The sequence below is a fragment of the Ambystoma mexicanum genome, chromosome 7p (genome assembly GCF_040938575.1).
Source record: "Ambystoma mexicanum isolate Mex_15411 chromosome 7p, UKY_AmexF1_1, whole genome shotgun sequence".
Classification (NCBI taxonomy): Eukaryota; Metazoa; Chordata; class Amphibia; order Caudata; family Ambystomatidae; genus Ambystoma; species Ambystoma mexicanum.
In genome coordinates this window covers 221,925-248,028 of record NC_090939.1, presented here as the reverse complement: position 1 = coordinate 248,028, position 26,104 = coordinate 221,925, and the positions used below count along the sequence as shown (strand labels likewise).

Genomic DNA, 26,104 nt, shown 5'->3' with positions numbered 1-26,104 from the left:
GTCTGCTTCCGGGTCTGGCGATACAGGCGGAGTCACGCAGTCAGGAGCTACAGGAAGTCATGTCATTTGAATAGGAGATGGGATCCAGTTGTCCCCTTCAGATCAGGGAAAATGGGTGCAAGGTCTGCCACCTGATCCCACTCCCCCTGGTCTGGCTTTCATGCCTCCAGGCTAAAAAATGTGCTTAAAACTGTCCTATTATAAAGCCCCATCCTCCTCTATTCTCCCAGCCAGGCCAGGGAATCACTGTGGGGGTTGGTCGGAGTGGTGGTAAATGGGAATGGGGGAGAGGGGGAGCTGATGGACGCTTACTGGGGGGTGGCCATCATCCTCTATTCTCCCGGCCAGGCCAAGGAATCACAGTGGGGGTTGGTCGGAGTGGTGGTAAATGGGAATGGAGGTCAGGGGGGCTGATGGAAGCTCATTGGGGGGGCCCAACATCCTCTATTCTCCCCAGCCAGGCCAAGGAATCACAGTGGGGGTTGGTCAGAGTGGTGGGAAATGGGAATGGAGGTCAGGGGAAGCTGATGGAAGCTGACTGGGGGAGTGGATAGAATAGAAATGGGAGAGCAGATGGGCAGTGAGAGAGGTAGATGGATGTTGCCACGCTATTTTTCTTGCATCTCTTTCGCCATGTACTGTGTTTTTATACCTCAATTATAGCGTTTTGTTAAAAAAGGTACAAGACGTTTGTTCTTTGGGCATGATTAATTGGGAATCAGGATCTGCAGTATACAGTTTCTTTTATTTTTCATGCTTTGGCGAGAGTTTTCCTTATGGAGAAGGGAGAATCTGGTCCTACAAATCTGGGTTTGAATTCAGGATTCTACACCTTTTACTCCAGTCCACCACACTAAATCAAGTGTGCAAATAGATTTTTCCGGATCTGGGAAGCCATTTTGTGCTGGATCACGGATCAGGGAAATCCTGCTCAAAGCCAGCACTTTGTTTTGGGCACTCCTGCACCCACACCTGATGGAAATTGGGTCCTCGTGATCACAAACGGTGCCCATCTAATAATATGAAAATTCCTGGAGTGGGACCTGCACAGTATTGAAGGGGAGCTGCACAGCATGCACCCACCACCCTGCAGCAGTGGTGGGCACTCTGTGACCCTTCAGATGTTTGGCCTACGACTTCCATGATCCTTCACCATTGACTATGCTGACCACAACTGATGGTAGTTGTAGGCCAAAACGTCTGAGCGTCACAGGTTGCCCACCACTGTGCTAGTCTGTCCATGCCTCCCGACCCAGCCATGAGGAAGCACTTTCCACACACTTATTAAAATCTGTGCGAGGCAGGTGATGGGTTGGTGGGGCAAGCTACCACATTCATGAGGGTAGGCATCTTGCCAGAGCTTTCCTTCTCCTGTGCCAAAAACAGGTAGTGCTGCTGTTCATGCAAAACAAGGTTACATGTGGCAGACAGGGCAGTCCTGAAGTAGCAGAAGTGTGGAGAGGGGGACAGCGACCACACACTGGGATGCGAGAACAGGAGTAATGTAGTTAGGAATGCCCAAAAAAGTACACGGTACCATACTAATAACATAGAGCAAAAGCAAGGCTTTAATGTGTTATATCATCCTTAAAGACTTTTAAAGAAAAGATATGAAATGCTAACAGCGGTATGCAAAAAACCAGTGACAAGCTTGTAAATGACAAGAAACAAAAAAAGAAAAATATCAACAATTAAGAGTGAAAACATCAATACATAGTGAAGTAAACACCCAGAAATAAAATAAATGCTATCAGGGGTCTTGTCTTCACTGATCAATAATATTCAGATAACAAGATAATACATGAACATCAAATAAAAGCAATGAGTGGATCAGCAATAAACTAGCATGCCATACCTGCAGAAACCTCCTATATACCGCCTATAAGTACATGCCATACCTGCAGAAACCTCCTATATACCGCCTATAAGTAAATGCCATACCTGCAGAATTCTCTAATATACCACCTATAGGTACATGCCATACCTGCAGAAACCTCCTATATACCACCTGTAAGTACATGCCATACCTGCAGAAACCTCCTATATACCACCTGTAAGTACATGCCATACCTGCAGAAACCTCCTATATACCACCTGTAAGTAAATGCCATACCTGCAGAATCCTCTAATATACCACCTATAAGTACATGCCATACCTGCAGAAACCTCCTATATACCACCTATAGGTACATGCCATACCTGCAGAAACCTCCTATATACCACCTATAAGTACATGCCATACCTACAGAAACCTCCTATATACCACCTGTAAGTACATGCCATACCTGCAGAAACCTCCTATATACCGCCTATAAGTAAATGCCATACCTGCAGAAACCTCCTATATACCACCTAGAAGTACTTGCCACACCTGCAGAAACCTCCTATATACTGCCTATAAGTATATGTCACACCTGCAGAAACCTCCTATATACCGGCTATAAGTGCATGCCACACCTGCAGAAACCTCCCATATACCGCCTATAAGTACATGCCACACCTGCAGAAACCTCCTGTATATTGCCTATAAGTACATGCCACACCTGCAGAAACCTCCTATATACCGCCTATAAGTACATTCCTTGTGAACACATTGGGTGCGCATCTTGAGCAGGTGTCAGGACCTCGTCCCCTCTCCTTCCCAATGTTTAAGGTTATATCTGAGAGCATGTCTGAGGCCATGACACATGAGACTTTTGCAGAGTTTGACAAATGTGTCAAATATGACACGACAGAGGAACAGAGATTCACAACCAAGTTTGTATATTGAAACCTATCTTAGCAACTAGAAATAGTACACAAATATGCAATGGCTGAAACAGTTCTTTAAACATCATTATGGCCACACAATGTGCCCGATTACACAATGTAGGCAGGAGTATAAGCCTGTTCAGCTCATAGGCTTGGTAATTCATGATACTCAGGTATGGTGACCTATCACAGAGACCTTTTGGCCCCCGTTGGCAGCGGCAGGGTGTTGCTGACAGGAAGGCAGGGCAGGGCTGTGCAGGATGAGGGGTTGTAGATACTGGATGCCTGGGAAAGGAGTCACAGAAGGTCTCTGGAACAGGAACACTGTGGCCTGGGTGCACTTCATCTTCAGACTCAGATATAAAGGAGTCTTTTGCAGACAGATTCATTCAGAAACGCGCTCAGCGCTGCCAGGTTGTGCTGCCTCCCATGCATCAGATGCGACACTGCATGAAATGGATGACATGACACAGCATCAGTCTTTTGCTTTTCTTGAGTGTATTATGCTCGCTCTCCAAGTCAAACTGCAATATTCAGCTACAGTTTTAAATATCTTCACATTTGAAAGCAACAAAATAATGACTTGTTTAATTATTGCAAGCATTCGGATGCTGCCATCAATCGTGCTGCTAAACCAAACGCTCACCAAGGCCTTTGTGATGAAGTTACATTAACTTTCCTTTGCTTCCCTCCACAACCTTCTTGCAAGATTTAGCCGCCTTTTAATATGGAAACACTATAAACATTCGACTATAAAATAGCTTCCTTCATTCTCTTACATATAGTGTCCCTCCCTGTATTCATAAACTATATGAGTTATTTTACTGAATTCCATTCCTGCTCGGTCTGCCCCATTTGAACTCTACCCACTGGTGTTCTTGTGCTTGGGTCATATTATTGTTGGGCAGTAGATGATAGTATTAGCACATTATCATTTAGCTGTGGCCCTTCACCCATGGGTACACCCAGGGGACATGAACAAAGCCAGAGATCTCACGCCTGGTCTCAGCAAGAGTCTGACATGGTCTGTATTTATTTATTTATTTATTCGTTTCTTAAGGACCGAAAGCCCATAGGCATCGGGGCACTACACAAAACATAGAACCAAATAAACAAAAATAACATAACAACATAGGTCTTCATACTAGCAAGGACATTTTTAAATCAGTTAAAAAGGCCGAAAATCTAATCCACTATACGTTTCAAATTGGAAGAGCCTTTAGGAAATATGGCAAATTACTGGCTCCACATCCTACTATTAAACTATCCCTATTTTCCTGGGTGCACCAATTTTCTATCTCCAGTGTACGAAGCATCTTCAAGTCAGAGTTTCTAACCACTCCTGGTCCAGTCCTTTGACGGAGCCATGCCAATACTTTATTCACTTTTAAATTGTATTTTTGCTTGTTTATTTCTAAAGTTTGGAGACTGAATTAAACCTTTTTTCCTATGTTGCACATATTTTGAATTTACATGGTGGTGGACAGCCAATAGGCACCATGATGCATTTTTGTTAGATTAGCTTCCAACGAGTCTTTGGTGTGTGGAGAGACACTGAGCTTTGGTGTGGGATAAGTCTTGGAAAGCACATATAAAACCCTGGCTCCCCTTGCAGTTCCTTAGCCAGGATAAGTGGACCAACATAAAAACCTCAAAACCATTCTGTTCAACAAATACGCCCAACTGTATCCTACTCACCATTACTGCTGCAATCGTATTAATTATGTAACACACCAACGGTTCTATTTTCAACTGTCTTGTTTTTACCAATGTATAATGTAACCCAGCAACTGTTCTACTTCAACTGTGTTTTTCCAACTAATGTAACCTGGCGCCTCTTCCAGGTTTGGGCGCTATCAACAAATGAAATAAATGAATGAATAAATAAATAAATAACATATGCACTTGTGGATGCAATGGAGGAAACCAGCAGGTGGACTTAAATGGCTTTATCTTTATGTTTAATTAATTGATGTAAATTGTTTTTAGGTAATTGCTTTTAAAATCCATTGGCTTTAAATAGAGTTTTTTGTAATCCATTTCCATAAAATAGGTTTACAGTGGTTGGAATAACATCACCTGTCTACTGGCTTGCCAACCCTGACAGCACTACAGTGAATACATCTTTCATTTTACTGGGCTGTTTTCTAAAGGGTTCTACACATTCTTGCTTGGTTGTAGGATTTAGATTCCTGAAAGTGAATAGGAGAATAATAGGATGCTAGGACTATATACAACCACATTATTGCTAGTATGGGGACTGCTTATTGCTTTGTCAATGCTATTTTTAATACTCATATATTACTTCTATAAGATAATAAATATACACACCTGCTAAATAAAAGTGTGAGAGCATTCTTTATGTTTTTCTATTTTTGAAATAAACCTGAGCATGGGGGCCATTACCAGGTCATGTAATGCCCCATGTCCTAAGTTACAGGCTGCAGCCAAGCCTGAGCCTGTAAATTGAGCCCAGGATAATACCAGACCTGGTGATAGACCTCCATCAAGGGGTTTATTGCTATTAGCACTCTGGAATGCTTTCTCGGTTGGCAAAAATATTTTAAAGTTGAGAAATGGCCAACTTAAAAATAAATCTAAAAAATAAGATGGCTGTCGTGGACAAGGAAATAGGGAACTACACATAGTTATTTTTCCCTTAGGGAGATTAGTCATTGTATTTGCTTCATCCCCTCTCCTAGAGAGACCCCCAGTACTTTGCTGGACTTCTGGACCTTTTTCTTTGATCCTGAGTGAGTGGGCCCTTTTCCCACTCATCCATTCTTATGGCATCAGTCTTTTTGAACTATGTTCTTTGTATTTGTGCTGTCCTATGGAGTACACCTTTCTCTGTATATCTTAGAGGCATCTATGTTTTACTGTTTGCAGCCCGCAGCTCCTTATGGGCAATGTTGCTGGGGAACCTTAGGATCATCCTTTAAGAATCGTTTACATATTTTTTAGTAACTACTGTTCTAAAACTGCATGACCTAAGAGATTGGCACGCAACTTCAGTGGAGTGCCAAAGGGATACTTAGTACCCCCCTTCTCTTTAATTCTGTCGCATAGACCAACTCCTAGTTATGGCTGGTGGCAGTGGACATGTCCTACCAACTATTGTGTTTAATTTCTACCGCAGGGTATGTTCATAGACTTGGTAGTGCACAAATGGGGCACCTGAGTACCAACTCAGGGGCTCCCTTCTTTATTCACCATTTCATGGTTGTTCTTTGCTGGGGGGAGGAGGCCTATGTGTGTGATTTGCCTTTGGTGGGAACCAGTTGGTATCCCCGCCTAGGCTCCAGAGTGTCTGGGCAGGCAGGAAGTGGGGGAGGAGCCTTCCACCCCCCTGTCCTTTGTCTGCCAGAGTGCATGAATAGGACCAGCTCCCGCAGGGGGTCTGGCTGTCCTGATTGGACAGCCACACGCCCCCTTCTGTAAATTGCTGAGCAATTGCAGAGGAGTGTGTGCTGGAACTGAATAAAAGTTGAGGCTCCTGGAGTGGAAAGCAAGTTGACCACTGGAAGCTGAAGTAACTGAAGAAGAAGACGACCAGAGGTGCCTGCAGACCCTTTGCAACACTGTGAAGCGACCACTACTCTCCTGAACATGTTTTTCTATGTAACAGAGGAGCTCCAAAGAGGATGACACCTTCCCTTTGACTTGTGGAAACAACCAGACCCAAGATCAACTCTGTTTTGAGTCATCTCCCGAAGTCCTGGGAATTTCCCGAGCCGAGAAACCACAAAACTAGACCACCTGCTGCCCATTCAGAGTGCAATATCGTGGAGCGGCCAAACTCATCCCATTATTTTCTGAGCCCTCAAGGACACTGCAAAGATCCATTGCAACTCACCCAGACCCCTCACCAGAGTGAGGGACTGCTAGAAGCAATGAAGATTGACTGGGAGAATCACATCCTTTGTTGGTGCTGCACATTGAACCGAGAAGTCATTGAAAGTCATGCGAGAGAGCCCCTCTCGAAACTGCTGTTGAGTGAACCTGTACATTGTCCTGCCTTTCATCACCAGGCCAAGGAATTTGGAGGTCGAGTCCTGCACTGTCCCGTCAAGGAGAATCCAGCCACAATCTTTTCTTCTAACATAAGATACTGTGGGGCGAAAGGTATTGCTTACCTGATTACGTGATGTTGCTCCAGATCTTTGGAGTGCACCTAAAGGTATCCAGGGTACCCCCTCTTACCTCCAACCCAAGCTGCTTCTTGTGTCACCTTTGCAAGTTCTTTCATAGGGACATCACCGTTGGTTCAGACTTCTAACATCTTCCTTCTTAGAGACTAGAAGGTATCCACAGGAACTTTTGAACTTCTGCTGCTTCACGATACTTTAATCCATTCCAAACTGCCTTTTAGCTAGGGCTTGCGTTTTGGACTTTAAAAGACTTGCTGTGCGAAGAAACTGCATCTAGAGCCTGACGCTCTGCTAGTATAACTCTAAACAACTGTTTTCCTTCACAAATGCCACTCTCTTATATATGTTTGCAGACTAAATGCATTTACTGTATTTATGTTAGTGATTGAGAGTTTGCGCTATTACCGATAATACGATAGAACTGTCATTACTGTCAAATCTATGTAACAAATGTTACTGCAAGCAACTACCAATTAAGCAGCAGCCTTTGAAAAGTATCTTAAAGTAATCCTATGTATTTTGGTTATAGTTACTAAGTGATTTAAGGTGATTCTAGTGTAAATATGATACATCTATGTTTTAATATACATTTATGTGTAAGTGTTTCTTTGGAAGTGTTTTGCTAACTAAGATTCAAATTACTTACCTACACCTCACATCTTCCTTTTAAGATAAGCCTGACTCCTCTGCCACTCTACCAAGGTCCCAGCAGTAGTACAAACTGATACTAAGAGTTGGGGATCTACAAACCACTGGGATAGTTGACTGAAGTGCGGCTACCATGTAGCACTTGTAGAAAACTCCCCTGACACTTTCCATGGGGAATTTTGCTGTGGTGGAATACTGAGTGTCCCAGGTGCCGGCCAGGGCCAAGGCAACATCAGGTAAGTGGGGAATGGGTTGGGATAAGGGCAGAGGGTGCTGGCTTATTTACCTGTTGCTCGCTTTTTAGTCAGGGGGCTCAGAACGTGAGAGGTTTCATGAGGTAAAGCCTGCTTTCTGAACTCCGTGTTTGACTGAGAGGGCATATGACTCCCCCTACGGGATGCTAATTATATACAGTCTAAGTTTTTGTGCAAAGTTGCATAGATTTTTTATTCCATCCAAAATCAGCCTGACACATGTTTCGAGCCTAAGCTCTTCCTCGTAGGCTTGCATCCCTGAAACCGCAAGTTTACACTATTCCATAACGCTTGATTGAGGCTAAGAAATAATCTTGCTTTTGCTACTAACTATTTTGCAAAAAGTAGATTTTGAAATTGACTCAGCATTAACAGGAGTACCCTTCGAGTTACTAAAAGAACTGTGAAGGCCAAATGTATGTGATGAGCCAGACTTGTTCCTCAGCCATGCATTTCTGCTTATATAGCCAGTCTGGACCAAATTTAATGTCCTGGGTTAAGGTTGCCCTTTCATGGCGCTCGTCACATGACACTTGTTGCATTTTGCATTCTAACTGCAGCTTATTTATGTGGTTCGACCAGACAACCCTCTACTGCAGAAGCATTTTTACGCCGTAGGTTCTGTGACGATGTCCTGATATTGCTTTCGTGAATAGACATCACAGAATGATGCCTGGCAGCTGTACCATTTTGGGTAAGAACTCCCCATCCTATCTATGCCACATTTCTTAGCAGACCCAAGTGTTTTGACTCTTAACATTATAGCGTCAGCTTCTTTTGCAGGGTCTTCATAACAGCACGTGTCTGCATTGTTGATGACGCAGATTCACTCTAAGTATTGCTCCCAGGATCATGATGTGGCAGTACAACCTGGGCCTTTGATCAATGAACCCAAATGCTCCATAAAGGTAAGTTGTGTTTGTATGTAAGTGCTCCACAGTAACTCCATTGCGGGCTGCAGAGAGTAGAATTATATAACTCAGTTATTCTAGCAGGTGGACATTGGGATTATGAAGCCGCAGTACAAATCTGGTTCATGGTGGAAGAAGTCATACGCTTCTCTGACGAACGTCAGTATGGCTTCTAAATGTGCTACATTTTAATGTAGGTCTGGAGAGGCACATGTTCCATTAACAATCCTATTTTGTATTGACAGGTTCAAGTTGGGAACTGTTTGATCTAATATGGAGATAAATCTAACGCAAGGAGATTTTCCCAATGTCCAAGTTTTGAAGGTACTTTTTGACTCCGGCTCTCCGGCATTGATTATAGTTATAGCCTTGATTAGAGTGTTTTTATGTGACTTTGTAATCATTATTAAAAAAAAATCATTATCAGTCATGTTTTTTTCACAGTACTCTACATCGATAAGAATTTGCGCCGTACAACATGGCTCGTCTATATGAACAGAAGAGCTTAGAAGTCAAAACTCTTCATTAATTAATATTCAGTACCATACGACTCCAGCAAATATAGCTGATGGGATATACATCATTTTAGTTGTTTGCCTGATGAATGTCAGATTTAATGTATCACATCACAGAAACACGTTCATAAAGAGTAAATGTGGAAACAAGCTTTTGTAAAGCGGACAGAGTCCTAGCTATTGAAACTACATCATCTGCATATAAAAGCGCTATATGAGATTTGAGGAATATCATATGTGACTTCCTCAAGGGATTGCATCAGTGAATTAGTATCTAGAATAAAAATCAGGGGTGCAAGAATGCACCCCTGATATACTCTTTTTGTAATCCTAAAGTCATTTGTCAATTCACCATCAGCCTCAATATCTAACTCTTGCATTAGAATTAAAAAGCAAAACCATCACAATAGCTAATATCTTGTGTTAGCCAAAGTTTTATGAGTTTAGACCACAACAATTCCCTATTTACATTGTTTAACGCTGACCATGAAAGCTAAAAGTGCTTTCACTCCGGCACCACAAACTTATTCTGCACAACGCAAATATATATATATATTTAGAAATTGTGATTCAGTCCCTAACCCTCTCTAAAACCTCATTATGTTTATACCAGTAAATTGTTTGCTCTGCCCAATCAACAAGGTGGGAAAAAACAGCTTTTGCTAAAGTCATCTATTTTTTCAATTAAATAAGCCTGCAGGAGGACAGGGATCATTTTGACCCATTTTTATACAAAGGAACAATTATGCTAGTTCTACATTCAATTGGGATTGCGTGGCTGTCCAAAATACAACAGAAAATATGTTGGGCTGGGTCATCCCTTGATACAACACTGAAAAATCAAAACACCAAAGACACTGGGCCTCATTTGAAGTTTGGCGGTCTGGAAATAAGTGTGCCGATAGCAATGTGCCAAAACTACGAGTCTGCCGGCAGGGGCACAGTAATCCCAGCAGGCCTGACCTGCCATGAGTTCAGGCCCCTACCAGCAGGCTTTCCACTGAGCACCGGCACTGTTACTAACGGTGCCGGTGCTTCAGTGTCCCCATTCCCGAATAAGGATTTACCATTCTGCCGCCGGTCATGATATCCCGGTAGCAACTGGATATAGGGCGATGGAAACGGTGATAAGGGGTTGGTGGTAGCCCGCTGCCTACTGGGGGGATTTATCACCAACCTCATAATGAGGCCGTAAGAGTCTGCCAGTAGGGGCATGGAACTCGGGGCAGGCGTGACCTGCCGGGAGTTCAGGCGCCTTCCTGCAGAGTTTCAACTGAAGCACCGGCACCGTTAGCAACGCTGCTGGTGCTTCAGTGTCCCCATTCCCATGGAGTGATTTACCGTTCCGCCGCCGCTCATGATATCCCAGTGGCACCAGGATATCGGGCGGCAGAAACGTTGTTATGGGGTCGGCGGTAGCTCGCCCCCTACCGGCAGGTTTTAACACCAACCTTGTAATGAGTCCCACTAACTACAATTCTGCAGGAATTAGGAAAATGTGATAAACAACACGCATATCCGCTCAACATCATACTGTGTACAGACCCACACTTCAGCCTCAGGTTGAACACACGCTGGAACCCCATCCCTGTGCTGTCTGACACCACATCACATCCTATAATCCATTATCCCCTTTATGGAGATTATTGAGTGGTTAATTCAGAGTTTACCATTCATGTAAAATGCCAGCGAACCATGCCTATTCCAGCAACCAGGACGATGGCGGCTAGGACCAGGCGCACAATACGAATGACCCTTTTCCAGAAGCTCTCTGGCTCTCCTAAAACACAGACAATAAACATACATCAGTCAGTATGAAACATAAGCAGGTCAAAGGCAACACATGATCCTTTGGGGAATGTCTACACACCAAGTGATAGAAATACAGAACTCTTACACATGAAATAACAAATCATTGAGACTGGAGCATACAACTTCTTTGGCTTGATTATTAAATATATAAATGTAAACACATATTCCATCAATTATGAACATAATCAATATTCGGAGTTAAACCAGATTACATTAGAAGCCTTTTGATGTGTATGACTAGTATACAAATTATGAACCGAACATCATATTAGAAATATATATAACACATGCACAATTATAAACAGATTCAAATCACACACCTTATTTTATAAGTCTAAATGCATACAATTACATTATCTGCTACATAATATTCCAAATCTACACCCATAAGAATTAGTGTTTGCTTGATGAATTCAATTCTGCAACTGTCTGTCAATTCTCATGAAGGGACAATGTAGGTTTCGGCAAACCCGCAATTAATTGAGCCTTCCTCAGGACCAGATGGCTAATTTAGTTATACCATCCAAGTTTAGGAAGTTGTTCATATAATGTCCCTGGTTATCGCCCTCCAAGTTCAAATTACCTATGAGTTCAGCCTGCAAAGCAGCAATATTTTGATTTAGCACACTCACTATGTGTCCTTGCTTTGACCTGTCAGATAGGGAGCCAACTCGTATTCAATACATTTTCAAGAACATGCCTGGGGTGTATTGACCAGGAGAAGCTACATCTGGAGCAAGCTGTATGTGTAAACTGTGTTCGAGACACAGTTCAGCATGCACTAATCATGGCAAGGCCAAACCTTTCTCACATTCGAAAAGCAGGTTGTCATTTCTTAGCTACTCAAGCTGGAAGGCACTGATGAGGTCCAATAAGGCCGAAACATGTCTATGATTGTTCTCTTTGCATAAAGAAGGTACATGGTCTAGCAGTTTGGATTGGGCTGCCCTCTACCAGGTGGTGCAAATACTGATTTGTACATAGTTATTTTATTATGAAATGGAAAGATAAACAAATAAACAATGGGAATAAGGGGACAAGATGTTACTTTCCAGTTGTGCTATTGTTGTAAAATAGAAAGCTAGATATCACCCAATGGGGCTACAACTGCTCGTCAGATCACCCTGTATTGTCTGGGTCCCAGCGCAGGAAAGGCAGGGTCTTTCATGTTGGAGCAGGGTGTTTCCCTTCTCTAAGCACCCACTTTGCTCTGTGCTCTGGGGTACTTTGTACACATTTATTGAAATTGAAAAGTGCTTCTCCAATGGGCATATGGATAGCTCGAGCAGTCCGATTGTGAGGCACTTTACAAACCTGTATGAATTCATGATATAGTAGTTAATGCATTGAGATTGCTTGTGGAGTCTCCAGAAGCTGCGAACCATAAGTGGTGACAAGACAACTTTGATGGTGATGGTGGTTGGGGAGCATGAGATGGTTGACAGCATTCTAAGACTCTGACGTTCCTCCTGGGAAAGAAGGGGATCCAGAATCCAGTCTATATTATAATGCCCTAGATTTCTGGGTGTAGGACATTCTGGGGCTATGACGTTACAGTGATGGGGAGCCAGGATGGCGAATGAGCGAAGGAAAAGGCACAAAAGGGTGGACAAAGGGAGATGTTTAGTTTGAGGAGAGCTCAGGAGCATAAGGTGCAAGGGAGAACCTTGGTATAGATCTGCTAGCCCAAGGATGCATTTAAACTCCAATAGAAAGAATTAAAGTAGGTAGCCATTTTGCATGGATTTTCTCCCCACATGAAGGCAGTGCAGAGAGGTGGCCGAGTCTCATGGGAGACTGTAGAGGGTATGAGTAGCAAAGTTCAAAACCTTGTTGGAAGCAGGAATGGGTGGAGCAGTAAACCAGCATGCTGAGGACCAAAGAGCTTAGATAGAATGAAAGTTGAAACAGGCATGGATTTTATGAATACACAAAAGGTGAACACCGGGCACACATTTAACTTTAGTGACTCACATGTAACATGCTGGTTACACACTCCACCCTTCAAAAGATCACCATCCTGGTGATAGGCTGAATTGTGAGGTTTCACGTTGATATTAGAGTTTCTCACTTTTCTGCTAGTAAGACACCTCATGTGCCCAATGCTAACAGCCCAATAGGGGGATCTCCTTTTGCAATGATGAGTTTGTACAGGAATTGACAGGCACAACCCAATTCCAGGCACTTGACTCTGTATCCCAGGGAACTCTTAGCAGGGTTTGATGTCTGGATTCACCTCCGTGGTGGATCTACAAAGTGATGTAGGTAGATTTTATGGCCCCTTGGATAACTCTGGCACTTAGTACTCATCAGGTTTGTTGCACTTTTGTTAGGCTCTCCCAGGGCTGCATGGCAGAACAGTATCTAGAACTGTTAAGGGCCCTTAAGGTAGAGTTGTCAGATGCATTGATCCATGTAGAATCTCCCATCTCTGCTTAACGTTCAGCTTAGCTGTGCTGAGTCCAGGTTGCTCTTCTTTGTGATGGACTTGAGGAAATTACCACCTGTGTTGGTGGATGGTTTGTTTTTGTGCTGTTGCTACTTAGGGTGGCTCTCAGAGTCTCTTGTGATTTATGTTGTCTCAGAGTTGGAGGCCTTCCTGGATATGCTGCTTTGGCTTGGCCAGTTGGTGCTCTATGGACATATTTCCATTTTGGAAACAGATTATTTCAGAGTCGGGTCTTGTATTTTTTGGCCTGTCCTCTCCCTGGATTCAGTACCCCAGCATATCAAGTTACGGAGGCGGTCTCACTAGTGTTACGAGTGTCAGAGGTGCGGCTTGGCATGTCGATATACGTTGAAAGGTCCTTTGCTCTCCAGCTTCTCTGTCGATAACAGTGCAGTGAGCTGGAAGTGGAGATCAGAGAGTGGAGTTGACGAAATGCGAGTTCCTGAGTGGAGAGCAGAGCTGACGACCACTGCATACATACCTCCTGATACTCTTGGTAGTGAGAGACGCGGAGTGTCCCTGAGCCCGGAGACCGCAACACAGGGTGCTCAACCATAATCCTGTGACTTGCCTAACAAGTTGGAGGTTTTCTGTCAGCAGTGGTGTGGTGAGGATGTTGGGGCTGTGTATGGGTGTGAGGGGTGTTCAGAAAATTAGTTGACTTAGTGGTGGGCTAGTCTCTAGGCACTAGTCACTAGTTTGCAACCTGACCATCCTTGCTTTGCATTGCCTATTAATATCAGGCCCCAGGGCAACCCAAATGACAGAGATGAAAATAAATTGTTTTAATCTTGAAAGCGCGGAGCAGACGCCATTAGATGAAGACATGGAAAGCAATGTATTCATTCATAAAGGGGACGAACAGGGGAAGATTAAAGCATTCTTTGCCCTGGCCAAGTGGAAAATATATAGCGAGGCTGTAAAGTTGGCCCATCATATGGCTGATTCATCTATGGCGGGCTCTGCTACGGATTATGTAGAAGAGATTGAAATATCAGGCCCGGTTCTCCAGGATGTGGAAAGACGAGTGAGTACGTCTTTCAAAGACATATGTACTAGCCTGCAAGACGAGAGATCGGGCCTTTCCTCCCTGACTGCCAGGTTTAGTGCCTCCAGAGAATGTTCAACTCCCCGGATAGGGAAGAGTCTGATGTAAATTATGCACTAGACGATCCTGACGTTCTCCCGACTACTAATGTGGTGAGGGAGGAGAATGGTTGCAATGGTTCCTGCCCGCCTCCGCCAGCTCATTGCATGGTGACAAGTAATAAAGAGGTCCTAAGAAGTGGAGAGAATCCATTGGTGGCTATAAATCTGGTCCTGCAGTCTTTTATACGTTTGTCTGATACTGTAGTGCCGGAAGTAAGAGCAAACTCCATTATTCTCAAGGAGCTAAAAGATCATTTATTGAGAGGAGAGTATATGGGCACAAGCAACAAAGGTAGAACTTCTCAGCTAAACGTGGCTCATACGATCCAACACAGGGAGACGTCTGTGAATGCAGAGAACAGTGAAGCCAGCACACGGGTGTTGGTGCAGGAGAACGGAGAGGAGTTGGTGCCATAAGATCGAAGGGAGGGGAGACAATGAAAAAGTCTAAGAACTGCAAAGGCCTGAGGCAAAATCAGACCTTTTTGAGAAATATTTTTGATGCATCTGCTAAAAGAGATTCCATCAAATTGCAGACTAGGAAAGTGTCATGATCTCTGCTTCCAAGGAGCCTGGACCAGCCCAACGTCCTTGGAAGCAGGCCCCTAACCCTAATCCTAGGCACCAGCCGGTCCCCACTGGGACCTTTTGGACCTTGTCCTGGCGCCAGTGGCACCAGGCTCATCAAAACCATTAGAAGATGCTTGGGTGGACTTACCTGCAGCAGACCATGCTGCTTACTTACCAGGCACTTAGAGGCCATCTGAGAACAGGAACTATTTTATTACCTGGGTGGGGCAGCTCCACTCCCTGGATACAGCAATAGAACTCTTCTGGAAACTGGAACTCTTTTTCTTACCTAGGCGGGGCCGTGGAAGAAGACGCCTCATCACTCCAAGGCTATTTAAACCACACCTGATAGATGAAGTGTGCTTCGCGTTATTCTGCATCTGCAGCAGAACGCTCACCGAGTCTGCTCCGGCCCTTCATCTTCCGATCCTGAACCTGCAAGAATTCTACTTACCATTTTGGTATCCAGCCAACATCAGCATCTGTAAAGAACAGAAACAACAGGTTAGCAAGACGAACTTTACACGCAGTGCTTACTTACCTGATTCATCGGCGGTGGCCGCTTCTTCACGCCGCATCTCCACCTGCAAAGACAAAAGCATTGTCATACTCACCGGCACGCTGTAAATTCCGGATTTCTTCGTTCCGCATCGTCACCTGTGAAGACAAAGCGTCGTTAACAACTTACTGGTATTCCGCGAACTCCGGCGCTGCAAACCAACATCTGCAAGACAAAAGAAAGACATTAAACAGGTATTTACTTACGTCCATCACGCTCTTTGCAATAAAACGCCTGCAAATACCCCGGCGTCTCTTTAACACGAACTAAGCTGCAAGGAAAAAGACAGTTAAAGCGCTTGCCATACTTACGAACTTCTAGGCGCTTCAATTCATCCTCCATCTCAGGAGCCCTGCAATACATAAGGGGAAAAGCATTAAAGACTATAAAGACAAAAGGTGTCCAGAAACTCACCGCTCGTGAAGATAACGACGGTAACCATCCTCTGAACTCAAGAGGCCTATGTTTCACCAGTGAAGGAACTGGCAACGGCACCCTGCACCAGACGCAGATGGAGAGCCCAGCATTCACCTATATAAGGTGAGCACGTTAACCCGGGGGGGCTCTACGAAAAAGCTGGGAAGCGAGAGAGAGAGAGAGAGAGGGACATCCGACAACCCAGACCATTAACCCCCATATTCTTTCACCTGCAGAAACCTCACTCTTCGAGTCCGCCACACAGTGCGAAGAGGTTCGACCCCAATTGAGTCCTGCACATCACTTTTCGAGTTACAGACAGGTTCCGGCCAAGACCCGCGCCTCCGTGGGAATCAGTGGGAATCAGGTGAGCGTTACAGAAAGATAGAGTGGCAAATCAGAACGTAATTGTAACTGATGACACCCAGAAGACGTCGGCATAAGGAACAGGTGGAGGGATTGAGGCTAAAGGCAGGAGACACAATTTGAACTGCATCTCTACCCAGTGAATGTAGTAGCTGGGGGAAAAAAACTGATAATAAATAAGAAGAACGGGGAAAAGGAGGGGTCTGGTGATACCAGAAAACTCTGTAGGGTGGAATACTGGTAGGGTCGCAAATATGCTTTCTACTAATTGTGCCTGCACCTGTAAGGCTTCGGATGTGGGTAACAATAAGAGCACTGATGCTATGATACTGCCTAGAGCAGAACCTGGTAGTCCGGCTACACTGAGGAATGTGAAAGATCAATGGTGGGAGAGGCAACGGGGTAAACGTGGGACACCTAAACATGGAAGAAACGCATACACCCCAGAATCGTCTTCTTCAGCACTGATTCCTGAATCAGTATTAGAAGAGAGAGGAGCTCATCACAGAGCTGAGAGCTGTGGCTGCTTCAGACATTAGGTTTTTCCATCTATTTGATAAAAGGATGGTGGGGAAGTGCGCAGTCCATCTGTACGCTAAGCTACTGAGAAACTGGTTTATGCCAATCACGAGGAATTGCTGGTAAGAGGGTACGAATGCTATGATGCACGGAAGAATGATAAGATGGAGGATATTGTGGATACACGGTGGGGTGGGGAATATAATAAAAATAACATAAAATGCTTAGTGACTCAAGATGGACGGAGGCAGGTCCACCCTCATAAGGTCCCAGCAAACTGGGCCTGGCTGCCTCCACACTCACCATGTCCAAAGGGGGTAGACCTGGATTCCAAAACTCAAGAGTGCAAAGTTGTAAGTGCTAACTCTCGGGGGCATAGCTGTTTTCTGAAAGCGGGTATGAGGGCAGTCTTTCTAAGGTACGATATTGTGTTTGTTCAGGAAACATTGTTAACTACTACCCCTTATAATGGCTGGGTTTAGCATTATAACAAAAAGACAAAGAAAGGCAGCAAAGGGTGCCCATTTGGAGGGATCCTGACGGCTATTAAAATTAAGCAGGGATGGCTTTCAATTGTATTGCCACAACATAAGAAGCAGTTCTAATCACCTTCTTTACTGAAGTAGTACATGGGAAAGACCAGGCGATACTTACTATTAATATCTATTTCACTGCGGTGAGGGTGGGAATAGATTTCACTCAGTTTTGGATGATGTAGGTCCGATCATTTTAGGAGGTGTCCTTAATTGTATATGTCTTAATCTCGCATCTTCCTTTGAAGAATTGGGGAGCGGAGGGGGGCTCGATGTGCCACTGGAATTGAATCACAGTGTATTATCGGTAAGCATGGGCTCATATGGGCAGGCTTCCTGGCGAGATGGGGCTTTTGTCAACTGAAAGCATTGTCTCCCTCCGGTTCACCCCCAGTACCCACGTGGCATGACCACGCCTCACATTCGACTCCAGACTACATCTATCTAGCAAATATCAAACCTGTAACTATTAAATCATTTGAGGTTCAACTGATGGGGGCAATGACAATGACATGTTCGAGGGCTCCTTAACTATTTTTGCAAAGGGGGTGGGGAGTAATAGAGAAAACAAAGTGTACACACCTGGTAGTAAATGCCTCTACGAATAGGGTACTACAGCTTAGCAAAAATATGGTGAAGGTCAACAATTCTATAGAGAAATTGTAAATGGTGGCGTAATTTGAGTGAACATGAGAAGGCGTGCTGCACTGCTCCTGAGGAGTTTAGTCAAACTTTGACACTGTTGGAGAAATATACTTCCTCAGTTAGATGTTGGGAGCAACAGGTCTTTGCCAATAATAAAACCCATTTTGATAGGGCGATTACCCAACAGAAACGGGTCACGTGGTCAGATATTAGGAAACTGAGGAAGGTGAAGGTGATTGAATGGAAGGTGCAGAAGCAAGCTATTCAGTCTCGCAGACAGAAATACAAACAATGGGTAAAAGATTTTAAGCTGCAGATTTGTTTAAAGTAGAGCCACGACTTGTTTGGGCATCTAATAAAAAAGGATGCCAGAGGGATATGGTGGCATTTGAATCAGAAGAACTAGATGCAAATGGAATGTCAGCCTCCTGTGTTTCAGAGGGAGCATGGGTAGAGCATTTCACTATGAAATATAAGGGGGAGGTTGGAAGTTCCAGCTTAATAACAAAGGCGGTCAGTTTGTCTGAGATTCCCTGGACATGTGACTTTGGCAGGTATGAAATTGAGATGATAATTGACAGACTGAATGATTCGAGAGCAGCCTGTGGTCCGGATGGTATGTCCAATAGCCTTCTACAAAATAGAAAGGAACTATGCGCAGACATACTTTATAGATTGTTCAATCAGATCATTGAAACAGGCAAGGCCCAGATTCGTGGCACTTGTCAATCCTGGTTCCAATTTATTTTAAAAGGACACAGATAGACTCCTACCAGTGGCCAGACCATCTCGTTATTAGCTGTGCCTTCTAACATTCTGGAAACCTTGCTTTTAAAGAATTAACGAGGCGGGCCGAATCAACAAATCGGTTCAACCCTTTACAAACTGGGTTCAGGAAAGGTATCGGGACCACACTCAGCCGTATGACTCATGTATGGCACAGGCCAGTGGATGCACTGGGAGAACCGTGTGCATGGCAGGACTGGACCTTTACTCCGCATTTGATCATGTGGATGTTGGTTGGTTGTGAAAGAAACTGAGCTTGTTCTACTCCACCAATGGGCTCAGGGATGATATTGCATCTGCCAGAAGTCGCCAGAGCAGGCAGTAAGCCATTGGTCTGTCGTGGAGTACAGTATTGCAGATGTCAATGCATAGGTCATGGGATTGATGTTATTGCAGACAGTGAATTTAGCACTTTACATATATATGTGATATTTATTTCTGAGAAGTAAACTGGTCTTGTCTCCTTGTCATTCTCCTGGTAGGCCACAGCTCCCAACCCAATGAGACTGGCATTGCCATGTTGGATGCATGAATTTGCATAGTATGTGACAGGTGCTTGACTGAGGCTTTTCATCAGTTTGGTTAAATCTTTGTTTGAAGGGGCAAAGTCCATTTCCTCCAAAAAACAGCCAGACCTCATCTGATTGCAGGAGTTTTCATACCCTTCTTTACGGTTCAGTAGTCTTTGGACAAGGTGGTGGGTGGCCAGCTGATCTTTCTAAGGGCTGATATGAATGTCCAGTAATAGTAGAAAAAGCACAGAGTAAATCAGAGTTCATGTAGTGAAACTTTGCCCACTGCAGAGTGCTTTTATAATAGCGGGATGTACAGAATGCCATCTGTAGATGCAAGGATACATGTACTTGACTCTGCTCCTGAAGAACTGGCATTTCTCAACTAATGTTTTCAGGAGCCTTTGTTCATGTTCTTTCAAAGATTGGATGAAAACGATGTTGTTATTCAAGTTCACTAACACCTCCTACAGGCTCATGTCACCTGGCGCTCTCTCCCCTCAGCGGCTGGAAACTAATTGGTGTACCTGAAATCTGTTGTGGCATGTGGGTAAACTCATAGAAGGTGGGTGGACAAATAAAGGGCATCTTCTCGTGAACCTGTGTGTATATGGGAATCTAGTATTCCTGGCTTCTCAGACCTAGGGCAGGGAACCTGCCATCCCTGGTCAGACTCTACCGTAACCAGTAAATTCCATCAGACAAACCAATGCTTCATTCACTCCGGGACTAGTCTGGTGCAGGTGTTCAGTTTGCAGTTGTCAATGCCATGTATAGGCCGCATTCATCCATTTTCCATTCACGATAGTGGGTGATGCATAGGGGCTTCATTGGTTTAAGATTTATGGATATTTGACTTCTGAATCAATGCCAAAATGGTCTATTTATTTAACTAATTAATCACGCATGTGACAATAGCCTCCCCAAGAGCCAGAGACACGCTAGCTGACACTATCGTAAAAGGTTTCTTTGCCACATAAACACTGTGAAAAAGTAGTGTCACAGATATTCCGAGCACCTATGACACCTGGTTGCGCACGGGGGAATATTTCACATACGGTACAGAGCATGTTGCGAGCTTGCATTTGGACCTTGCACAGAGGATAGCTAGATATGAATGTTCCAAAGGATGTTTGTGCTGGTCTTCTGGGACACTGGGGTTTACGTCAATGAACTGAGGGTCTGTAGAGTAAAGCGATTCATTGAGCCACTTGTTCTGTAACTGAGAGTTAATGAGTAGCACTCTCTAACCTGCTTCAAGATATCTCCTGCAGGCTTGTGTGGGTCCTCATCTCCTCCATTCCACAGCAATGATAACAATTGGATGGTATTTTTTTGGGCACAGAGACGGCGGCATCTATGTTGGTAAGTGACCGCAGATCTAATAGTATTAAGCAGCCACTTTCAATGAAAGGGCTTTATAGGGTTGCGGGTAGGTCTTGCCCATTGAAGAAGTCTGCAGTCAAGGCAGAGGACAGGACAGCAAGAGGCATGGAGGTAAGTAGTAAAAGGTTGTTACTTACTAGGGTGAAACAAGTGAGATTTGACTAAAACCAGAAGTTTTAGTATGTACCCATATGTTCTTAAGTGTGAATTTAATTTGGGTTTATGAGTTTAATTATTAAACGTATAATTATTTAACATGTTAATTTCACTAAATTACATTATGCAATCTCATTCATAGATATAGCCACATATTACAGAAATGTACTCTCATACTGACTTGCAACTAATCACAAAATAGAAACACACATCCACACTGTTACAACCACTGCCCCTTCCCCTTCATCGCTATTGTGTCCCCCCAACTAAACTGCTGTGCCCCTGCCTAATCCTCCAATCCTTTCACCCCACCACCCAAACCTCTTCTATCTTATCCACAGACCAAGGTCTGGCAACACCCTTGCGGCGTCACAATACACACCTCGCAGACAAGGTCAGGCGTTGCTAGACCACTTAGGTGGTGACGGCGCATATTGTCAACCACTATTTGTGATCTGTTAAAGCAGCATTCCGACATGCCATCCGGGGGATCCAGTATTGGGACACTTGACGTTTAATAGAGCATTTCATCTGAGTTCATCTAGTAAGTAGCAGCACAATAGTAATTGATGGAGGGTTATTGTGTACTTACTATTATGCTGTGCTGAAGAAAAAAGGTGTAAAGTTAGCTTTACAATTTCTGTGGGATGACCGGGTATGTTTATGGCTACTCAGGAATGGATTCACTCCATAGTCCATATTTGCTTCCCAGCATGACATTACCAGGGAATAATGTAAGGCATATGTATAATCTGGCATCCAACATGCATATGTTATAGGAGAGTATGTGTTGTTGGATCCCTAGGTGCCTACTCCTACTCTATGCTATAGGAGAGTATATGTTGCTATATTGGTAAGGCCAGTTTTGTGCTATGTTGGCTATATTATGCAAACCTGGTACTGCAAAATTGGCTCAATTACCAATATCAGGATCACTCTTTAGTGATGTCTGTGAACAAGAGTGTATACTAATATTACTTAATATACTTAAAGAGGGTGGCACCTGCCATGAACTCTGTTCTAGTAGCCCTGTGAAGCATACCTTCATTTGGCACGTGTGATATCATTGGCCAGCCTCATTGTAATTGCACCATTTTTAACGATGCGTTTCTGGGCAGAAAATAGTCCTTCCTCCTATCAAACATGCAGCCCCGCTGCTCTAGCTGCGCCCCATGACCTCTGCCTCCTTACCTGGGCAGGTGACATCAGTGGAGTGACTCTGCTCCTCACTGACGTGGTTCTTCACGGTGCAGGTCACGTTCCTGAGGACAGACTCGTAGCTCATCTCTACTACCCTGGAAGGGAGCCATGAGGGTGTCCCATTCACGCTCCAGGAATAGGATGGGTCAGTGCCGCTCTCCATGAGGCAGGACAGCTGAACACGGGCATTCAGAAGGCATGTGTAATTCACCTCAGGTGTGGACACAGGGTCTGAAATAAAAATGTCACAATGTTTGGTCCTGAGACATTTTGACACAGGATTAATAGTCAAACCTCTTTCAGGTACAGGGCTGAAAGGTCCACGTGTGGCCTCTCATAACATTGTGACCATTGACATACTAAGAGTAGAGCTCAGCACCCTCTTCTATTTCCACCTATTTATATTGTTTTACTTTTAATATCCCCTCTCGTTCCCTTCATGACTATTTTCTTGTTCTTTATTTTCTCTTGTTATATCCTAGTCCTACGATTCTCTATTTCATTCTTAATTTCTGATTGGCTGAAACGTTCCTCTTACCTGCTTATCAAATGTAATCTTTCTTCCCCCTGGCACGGGTGCAAGCATATCAAATGCCACCCCTAGACTTATGTTAATGGCCATCAAGCGACTTGGAATGACCCAGTAGAGGTTTGGAATTACCTATCTGAGGGCCAGAGATAGTTGCACCCCACCTGGATCTTCCAGGCACCCCAGCTTTCACACAGCTGTCTGCATGCCTGGCTACTTCTTCCAGCCTTGATGACTTTGAGTTGAAAGAACGCTGGCAGGAAATTACAAGACAGGTATGAAGGGCCGATGAGAAACCAGGTTCTAGGTTTTATCAAGCATTTCCCTCCAATGTCACTGGGTCCCACCACCACCATCCATGTTATTTTAAGAAGAACGTACAAAGCATGACTAACGCTACAAGTGCCTTCTTGCACTACAGATCCCTGCCCAGAACCTTGTGCCACTGCGGGTGACGTCCCAGAAACCACTGCTGGAAAAGGCAGGTCTTCATATGTTTTTGGAAGACCTGATTCCGTTCTACAACTTAGAGCATCAAGAGTAGTTGGCTTCAAATGGTGGGGGCATGGCAGGGGAAGGTTTGCCCACTTGCTCTACATCAATCGAACTGCAGTACTTCCAGCTGCAAGGCTGCAGGTGGGAATATGCATCTGTAAGGGAAGTACTTTGTGACCTGTTTATTACTAAAGGTAAATGCAAATTATAATAGGAGTCCACTGCCACTGCTCCATTCTACTCTACTCCTCTCTCTTCCTAACATCACGTGCCTTCATACCTTCCTCCTCCACTCTCTCTACCCTGTCTATGGAGCTACTCATATGTGTAACCTTTATTTATTTATTTATTTATCACACACTCCTTCACCAATGGGTGCATCATGGCACTGCTGGGAGGTAGGAAGGGAAGGAAAGAGAAAAAGAGGGGATCGAAATACAAGGTGAGCTAAAACAAAAAGGTCTACAAGGTGCGGCGAAACGGCAGGTGATCCTGTGTGGCACGCACGGTCACCGGAAGGGAGTTCCACAGCCTGGAGGCCGCAACAGAGAAGACCCGGCCACCTGATCTAGAGTGGTGAAAGCGGGGAACCTGAACAAGATGAAGAGATGCAGAGCATAGACAACGAGAGGGGACATAAGGGGGAATTTGACCTGCAAGTACTCAGGACCTGAGCCATAAAAGTCCCGGTGCACCATGCAGAGTGCTTGGATCTCCACCCGTTTCCCCACAGGAAGCCACTGCAGTGAGGCCAAAATAGGAGCGACAAAGGCCCGAAAAGGTGCCCCGGTCGGCAGCCTGTAAGAGGTGTTCTGCGGGATCTGCAAACAATGAAACAGATAGAGAGGCTGGGCTTGATATAGGGCATTATTTATTTAATTTATGTATATACTTATGTTGCGCCGGAGCCTGCAGGCAACAGGGCGCAGAAAGAAACCGACTTAAGAAACCAGGATGGTGGCGCTCTAACAACCTTATTGGAACAGGACGCTTTTCAGTTGCTTTCTGAGCAATAATGGCTTACTTTGCATTGTGCCATATATAAGGGTGATTCTCTCTGCATCTTTTTCATAATCTCCACTCAATGCTAAAATAAGCTGTGTATCATCAGCGTAATTACTGAATTGAGCTCCCAAATTATCTAGGAGGTCATATAAAGGCCTACAGAAGATGTTAAATAAAGTTCAGGGGATGAACACGCGCGGGGGCCCCACACTCTAATGATTCCAATCCAGAGTAAGCATTTCCCCAGACGATTCTTGGCTGCCTGCCACTCAGGAATGAACTGATCCAATGCACTACATCTTCATAGCAGGTCCCTAGGTATTTTAACCTTTAGAGTAGCTTGCCATGATCCACAAGATCGAAGGCTGCTGATAGATCGAACAATATCAGCAGCCCGGATTGACTTGCATCTATGAATATAAGCATTTCAGTCTGTGGATCCAGCAAAGCACACTCTGTACCATGGAATGATCTGAAGCCTGATTGCTTTGAATGTAGTAAATCGTCATGTTCCAAATGCTGCTGTAATTGCATGGTCGCCGCTTTATCAATAATGTTCAGCAGAAAAGGCACATTCGTTATCGGTCTATAGTTAGTATGAAGTGTGTGATCCAATCCTGCATTTTTAATCAATGGAGTTACCGTCACCCTTTATTTCAGTATATCGGGTACTTCATTACTCAGGAATGCGGCATTAACACACAAACCAAGAATGGAGTAAAGGGTTCTCTATTGTCCAGTCTGATTTTAGAAGGGAGATTTTCCCCAAAACATGTGGTAGGTCCCGTTTTCTTCAAAATGTTCCCCATAATTTCATTGGACACTGGTTTAAATGAAAAAGCCCCATTAGCCTGCGGGACCATTTCCTCCCTCCGCTGAGCACCACCACTATAGTGTGGATGTTCCATATTCTTCCTGATGTTATCATGCGCTGTTTTGATCTTCACTGGCTGTTGTTTGGGGAATAAATTGATTTAATTGGGCCCTGGGTTTCTCTAAATCTCTAAAAAATGTCAAAGAGCTTTTTTGAATCATTGTTAGAATTTCAATCTGGTTGTCGTAAAAGTTCTTTTTAGCAAGTATAATTTCATTACAGTATAGTTTATCAAATGATTTCCAGATGGTTTTATTCTCTTGTGTCTGTTCTTTTTCCCACACTCTCTCTGCCCTTCTTTTTTCTTGTTGACGAGCAGCAAAGGCTGGGGTGAACCATTTCTGGTTATTGGTCTTTTCCCTGATAGTTTTAGATTTAAGTGGAGCGACCCGATCCAGCAGATTAGTAAAGGTTTCTTCATATGCTGCAGCCAACAATCTTGCCTCAATCTTAGACCCAACCTCATCATTTTACTATTTACTTGCAGAGATTTGCAAACTTTAAGTTTATAGTCTCTAAGTATAACCTAAAATGTATACAATCTGCAGGAACTGTCTACCACTATAAGAAGCTCACAGGATTCTTTCCTGCAAAAAGATACATTTAAGAATTATAATGCAATGTCACACCGCCCACAGCACAAAAGACACGGCTTTCCACATCCACACTCTCCTCCCAAGCAGCACTCAAACACACACGTCCCGACAGAGGTACCTCGTTGCCTCAACAGGTTTCACATAGGGCACGACTTGGCACTGGAGTATATCGCCCTTCACGTTTGTGGCAAGTTAGTTGGAGGCTCCTTCATCACAAAAGATCACATCATCCACAGAGAACTGTCCGACACAGCACGGCAAGGATCACGTGACTCGTTGTCTAGCAAAACGGCAACGCTTTAGTAACTTTCGTCAC

General features: G+C 44.2%; 1 protein-coding gene across 1 annotated transcript in view; it reads right to left on the bottom strand.

The window, feature by feature from the left end:
- Window positions 1-1,545: 1,545 nt before the first annotated feature.
- LOC138526492 (T-cell surface antigen CD2-like) overlaps window positions 1,546-26,104 on the bottom strand; it is a 190,012-nt gene continuing 165,453 nt past the window's right edge. The window contains exons 2-4 of the mRNA XM_069637320.1: window positions 22,281-22,520; window positions 10,901-11,010; window positions 1,546-3,197 (exon numbers count right to left, since the gene is read on the bottom strand). Coding sequence (XP_069493421.1) covers window positions 10,904-11,010; window positions 22,281-22,520 — 347 coding nt within the window. The 3' untranslated portion in view covers window positions 1,546-3,197; window positions 10,901-10,903. The remainder of the gene's footprint in view (window positions 3,198-10,900; window positions 11,011-22,280; window positions 22,521-26,104) is intronic.